The 7,077-nt window shown below is 32.3% G+C and overlaps 1 protein-coding gene across 1 annotated transcript; it reads right to left on the bottom strand.

The window, feature by feature from the left end:
- Window positions 1-540: 540 nt before the first annotated feature.
- On the bottom strand, window positions 541-5,782 carry LOC115296937 (beta-defensin 112-like). Its single transcript, XM_029945419.1, has 3 exons — window positions 5,653-5,782; window positions 4,414-4,554; window positions 541-889 (listed from the first exon to the last, which is right to left on the bottom strand). The coding sequence occupies exons 1-3, from the start codon at window positions 5,705-5,707 to the stop codon at window positions 729-731; spliced, it is 357 nt and encodes a 118-aa protein (XP_029801279.1). The 5' UTR covers window positions 5,708-5,782; the 3' UTR covers window positions 541-728.
- Window positions 5,783-7,077: the final 1,295 nt, after the last annotated feature.

The raw sequence follows: 7,077 nt of genomic DNA on the forward strand, positions 1-7,077 counted from the left end.
TACATAAAAGGTAGCTACTTTTTTGCATGGACCTCAAGTATATTGTAGTATAGAGGTGGAATTTAAGGAAAGGTATTAAGCAGGCTGTGTTGTAGCTTATGGGCAAGTAATAAATTGTATCATGTATTTTGAATGTATCATAGATAAGCTGCTATATAACGATTGCCACTTCAGATAGCTGTGAAATTAGGTGATTAACTAGTTGTTACTTAACCTTCTAATTTCTATATAAGTCTAATTATGAAACAGAAGTTGGTGTTTTGATTTTTTACTTTGCCTTTCTGTTTGGAGTGTCATTGTAACTACTGTATTGTAAATGATGGAAAATAATTGCATATGTTAAAAAAATAAATTGTGTTATATTCAAAAAAATAAATTAAAAACATTAAAAAACTGATAAAAATAAATAAATAATACTGCAAACTCAAAAAAAAAAAAAGAAATACTAGGCCACGAAGAAAGTAATAGAGGTAAAGAAGTAATGAGAAGTAATGGTCTTTTTTTTAAATTTTTATTCATTTTTTGAGATACAGAGGGAGACAGGGTGTGAGTGAGGAAGGGGCAGAGAGAGAGAAAGACACAGAATCCAAAGCAGGCTCCAGGCTCTGAGATATCAGCAAAGGACCCGACTAACTGTGTAATCAGGACCTGAGCTGAAGTTGGATGCTCAACTGATAGAGCCACGCAGGTGCCTCTTGTTGGTCTTTTTTGTGAATGGATCTCTTCAGTTACTCGATGGGGTCACATTCTTTCAAGCAGCAAGGAGTGTGCGGTACTGCACAGTGTGACAGCTGAATTTCCTTTTCACCACATTCATTTTTACATTGACCCCTAAGACTCATACAGGCTTCCCGTCGCTTAGCAGGAGTAAAGGGGTCTTCACTTCTAGCTGGAAGAAGGCAAGAATGAAGTTAAAAATTCAGGTAGAAAATGCCAACATTTAAAAGAAGATACACAAAGAAGCACAGAGAAAAAAAAGGAGAGAGATTCACCTGTTTTTCCATTGGAATCTTTCTGTCCTTATGTATAACAGAGAAAACCAAGGACATTAGCAAGTATTCAATTTCTAATCTAGATGTCCCACCCCTACACATTTCAGTCAGTCAAGTAGTGACTCAATAGGGGATATCTGGAGAGCTTGGAATGTACTAATAATACCTACTATCTCTCTTGCTTATCCTCATTGGATATGAGTGGGCCAATTTTCATCTTCTCTCTCATTTATTACTCATGCTTAATGCTGTACTACTGTGAATTTTCCTCCTCAAGACTTCATTGTTCATTGAAACTTGACTTCAACAGTTCTAAAGTATTAAAATATACTGTTTTTTAATTTTATTAAATATATCAACTCCTCTTTGATCTACACCCCACCTTTACGTCCAGGAAATGTTCACCTAAAAACAGATGCTTTGGAAGATTAACATAATGAACAGAAAATAAACAAAAGAGATGAGCATAGTAAAGATTTCAGCAAGACTCTTAACTTTTCAGTACTGCTTTTCCTTTTCTCTTCTATTATAGTTTCTGAAGCTATAGAAAGTTTAAAATTTTTCACTCTTTCACTTTGCACTCTATTTCCTTGATTTTGTAACTTCAACAATCATGAGGAGTGAGGTAAGGATCTAATATCTCTGTTATTTATAGGAGGTCTGGAATGTAGGTGAAGATTTATATTTATTCCCCATATTCCCCCACAAAACTATAAGTAAATGGTGAAGATTAACAGAGCGTCAGGTTTTAGCTCAATATAAGAAATTCCTTTTTAACACTTACAGCTTTTATAATGATCATGAAATATCTTACCTAAGGAAATATTTATCTATTATCCTGGATAAATACAATTAGGCCCTACTGGATATATTTTAGAAGATTAGCCAAAATCGGTGAGTCATTGTCACTGATGTTTATAAACATACTTTCACCCCAGAAACCTTTTAATTAAATAATTAACTAAAGCCTTGTCCATTGTTTTCCAGTAAAATAATTTTTAGAGGTTTTACATATATTATATATTTCAAATAAAGTAGAAACACTACTCATATGGTCTTTTTACATCTTTTGTAATTTTGATGGCCATATAGGTTATTTGCTATTAATTATTAATTATTAGCTATTAATATTCCTGTATTCATTCTTGAAGCATATGTAACAGTCTTCTGTTAAATATATATATTCACACAATGGAAATCCTAGATCATAGGATACACATGTCTTCATCTATAATAGTTTATTAAATATCATTTTTCAAACTAGTCCTATCAGTTTCACTCTGCTCAGTAGTGTATGAAAATTCTTGCTCTTCCATTTTCATTACCATACTTTGCATTATCTATCAAAATTTTAAACATTCTTTTTAATGTGTGGTGATATCTTATCATGGCTTAAATTTGCATTTTCCTGATTGCTAATGAGGATGAGCACTTTAAATAGGTTTGTATATCTACTTTTAAAGTTATCTGTTTTCCCCCATATTTCTAATGGATTTTTTTCTTTTGATTTATTAGAATTCTTTATAAATTTTAGATATAAGCACTTTGCCAGTTATATATGTTGTAATTTTAATATTCCATTTAGTGGCTTGGCCCCGCTGATATATATAAGAACTGAGGGAATTTTTTATGTGACTTGTTGATCAAGTGGTACTACTGTTAAGACAGAGGAACTTTAGGGGTGCCTGGGTGGCTCAGTCAGTTAAGTGGCTGACTTTGACTCAGGTTACATTCTCACAGTCTGTGGGTTCAAGCCCTGTGTCAGGCTGGAGCCTGGAGCCTGTACCAGATTCTAGGTCTCCCTCTCTTTCTGCCCCTCCCCTGCTCTCTCTCTCTCTCTCTCTCTCTCTCTCTCTCTCTCAAATAAAATAAAGGCATTAAAAGTTTTTTAATACAAAGAAAGAGAGAGAGAGAGGGATCTGACCTTAGAAGGCGTGAGTCCTAAAGTCTAAGTTTGAGATGAAGATGATCAGAGATAATGTAAATTAAATGATTTTCAAATTTAAAAATATGTAATTGTCTAAGTTCATACAAATACAGGTATAGGTAGAGAAATATTGAGAGATATATGGAGAAGTAAAAATAGACACTTAGAGATATAAATATATAGATAAATCAATGTATCTTACAACCAAGGTAATTATGACTTTGAGGAGTAAGAACTCCAGAACTACAGATTACAAACGAATATTCACATAGTGAATAAATGTGTTTTTTATTGCTTTACATAATAAACATAGATTTTTTTCCAATGATGCACATTGTCAACAATATCTGATAGCCAAAGATGTGTTATTTATTTTTTTAGTGTCTCAAAACAGCAGCTGATGTTGAATACACATAACTGCAATGAAGGATACTGCGTCTTTAAACCTTTCTTCATGCCATGAGTGAAGTGAAGTGGTATACAACAAATAGAGTAACCAAACAGAATAGAATAAAAACAAATAGAATAACCAAAGAACAAGTTATTTTTCTATAGAGTTTAAACATTAGATCATAAATCTGAGTACAGTCTGACTTTGCTAATGTTACCTCATCTTCAGAGAGTCATACAAATACATAAGTAAAGAAGCCTGCAGCAGGCTTCAGCAATGACACAGTGGTCACAAACAAAATGAAACATAGCAAAAAGACAAAAACCCTTAGCCCCTGAACAAAATAATTTGACCAACGACCGTGTCTCTAGGTCTTTTTCTGAATACAGGTACAAAGATAACTTTCCTTACCTTCCCATAAAAATTTATTTATATCACTCTCATGGTGGTTATAACATTCTAACTTGAGAAGACACTTTGCCAAATGATATTTGGAATCATAAGTGAGATAAAGACTAAACAGAGAAGATCTCCTTTTTAAATAAATCCCTAACACTTAGTCTGGACTCTTCTTGCTCAGTTGCCTTTTCAAGTTATCTTAATTATACCATCCTTGAAATTAATAAGAATATCCCAATTACTTTTTCTATGTAACAATATATTTTGTGTACCCAGATACCAGGTTTATGGACAATGATCAGTGCTGAATGACTAAAATAAATTTAGCAGCTGTCACATTAGAGGGAAATTAAGACTATAATCTGACTCTTAAGTATAGTGGCACTAACATAAAATCCTTAAATATTATCCTTCAAATATTAAGGATGCTGGAAGCAATGATTGGAAACTGTTTCCTCTTAGAAATACTAAGAACATCTGTCTAGATAGAGTTTCATAAAAAATAAGACCCTATCACTTTAAAATGAGACTTCTTTCTCATTCTTACCATGAAATTCAACCTTCATAAAACTAGAAGTTTAAAGACAAGAAGAGCTAGGAAAATGGAGAGGAGGACAGAGAACATACCTAGGTTATTTCATCCATTTCTTTTGATAGATAGTGATTAAAATGCACAAGATATAATTCTGCTTGTTTTATTTTACCTGTTTCGTTTTCCTTTGTACTGTATTTTGCATTTTCATTTATTTCGGAAGAATTATGTATCTCTAGTAATTCAAACCTATAAGTACATCCAGTCACCGTTATTGGCAAAAAAATGGGGTCAACAGGTTGGTCAGAGCCCACTGCGAAAGAAAAATAATTACATCATAAGCATAAGAAAAGAGTATTTTCCAGAATAAGAACAGCAATGTATTTCTCTTTATTTCATGGGTTCTGCATAACTATAAGAGGTTTTAAAAAGTGATAAGCTTGTAGCATATGCTTTTTTAAAATTTGAATAAGTAAATGAATGACTTTATTCATTACCTTATGTGACTATTGTAAGGAGCAATAAATTAATAAGGGCAAAAGGCAGAACAGATGCTAGTTATTAAAATCATTACTATTAAGAAAAAAGCATCAGTGCATATTTAAATTGATATAATTCTACAGAATATCTCAGAAAATCTCTAGAAGTAGAGAGAATTTTAATGACTATGTTCTAATAAATTTTTATAAAGATGATGAAGAAAAACTTTATTATTTAAATTAACTCCAAGTTACGTTAAGTTACATTATTAATTGAAGTTCAGTTCTCTTTTGGTGAGAAATTGTCAGTTAAAAAATCATTTATGTTTGAGTGTCTGAGCAGAGTAGCAGTAAAAGAAGGGGATGTTATAGGTTTACTTTATGATGATCTCTATGTATCTCAGTAATGACAGATAACCTGGTGACCCAGAGAAAGTAGCAAAATAAAGAAGAATTTAAATGGAAGAGAGTAGATGCACAGCTAGTCTTTGGACTTTCATCAAGTTATGTAATCTCACTTACCTTCTACTATCAACACTATAAATGAGAGATGAATAATTTCCAAGCATAAATTCATTTTATTCTCAGATGTTTTCAAATCTACTAATATATTAAAATTAGTAGAATTTGATTATTGAGTAAGGACACATTTCAAGGATTGATTAAATCATGGCAGTGCTATTTTTTAATGACTTATATAGACATATGGTACACATATGTATAAATTTACATTATATATATACACATAATTTCATATAATCAGAGTGAATCATAACTTTTGCTAGGGAATTGTTTTTCAAAAATTATTCAAATATTTTCTATATCTGGGGCTGTAAATAAATACAACATGATTTACTTAAAAAATCCTAACATCAAGCCCCCCACCTGACTACACTTTGTGCTGATCCCTGAGGCAATAACATTCATGTTACCTGGTAGAATGAAGACACCAAAGGACAAAACAGAGAAAGAAAGAAGGATCTCCATTGTAAATGATTTCTTAGGAGAACACAGTTCACAGATCTTCTGTCTTAACTCAGGTATTTTTGAAACAAGGAAGGAAAGAATCCCTTCATTTATAGAGCACTTCTGCACAATCTTGATTACTGAGGCTTATTAAGAGTAAGAACATTTCTATGCTTGGTTGAATGTTTAAAGAGATAACAGCTAGAAAAAGCTGGTGCATTACCACACACACAAAATGCCATCTACTGCTTTCTCTTGAGCGCAGTTTCTCTAAGAAACGTGAACAGTTATGAGATCATAGGTGTAAATTGCTAAGTGACCAAGGTTGAAAATAACCTTGGTGTTATTCATGTGATATTGCAACAGTATATCTTTTACATAACCACATTTATCATTTTAATGTCCCCAATACAAGAATCTCAATGCAAAGAAACATCGAAAACAGAATTTTAGACAGATATTACCATTGAGAATATTTAATTTTACACATAAAAATACTAAGGTCGAGTTGTCAGTGATTTCTTATCCATTACATTTTTATTTAAAATACATTTTAACATCAATAATGATAGTATACTGAGTTGTTTGAAAATTACCTTATCTAACTTAGTTGTACTTTTAAGAAAAAATGTGTCCTTTTAAGTAAGTTTTGAATTTAAAAAATGCATACATATCCTATGTTAAAAAGTCAAAGTGCATTTCTATTTTTTTCTTTATAGCTTGGAGTTATTTCTGAGGTCATCCATAAGTTTTCCATGGTTTATTTATTTTTTTATTTTTTAAATGTTTTTTATTTATTTTTGAGAGACAGAGAGAGACAGTGTGAGCAGGCAGGGTCAGAGAGAGAGGGAGACACAGAATCTGAAACAGGCTCCAGGCTCTGAGCTAGCTTGCAGCACAGCCCGACACGGGGCTCGAACCCACGAACTGTGAGGTCATGACCAGAGCCGAAGCCGGACGCTTAACCGACTGAGCCACCCAGCTGCCCCTCCATGGTTTATTATAGCAGATATTGGAGAAGAGCGGTTTCCCTCAGATCCCATTAGCAAATATTAGGAGCAACAGTTTATTGATTCTCTCTTATTACATCCAAAGACGGCACTAAGAATCTGGGTTGTTTTTTTTTTTTAATATAACACAATTTATTTTTTTTAACATGTGCAATTATTTTCCATCATTTACAATACAGTAGTTACAATGACACTCCAAACAGAAAAACAAAGTAAAAAAATCAAAACACCAACTTCTATTTCATGTAATTAGACTTATACAGAAATTAGAAGGTTAAGTAACAACTAGTTAATCACCTAATTTCACAGCTTTCTGAAGTGGCAATCGTTATATAGCAGCTTATCTATGATACATTCAAGATACATGATACAAATTTATTA

The sequence above is a fragment of the Suricata suricatta genome, chromosome 7, assembly GCF_006229205.1.
Source record: "Suricata suricatta isolate VVHF042 chromosome 7, meerkat_22Aug2017_6uvM2_HiC, whole genome shotgun sequence".
NCBI classification, from domain to species: Eukaryota; Metazoa; Chordata; class Mammalia; order Carnivora; family Herpestidae; genus Suricata; species Suricata suricatta.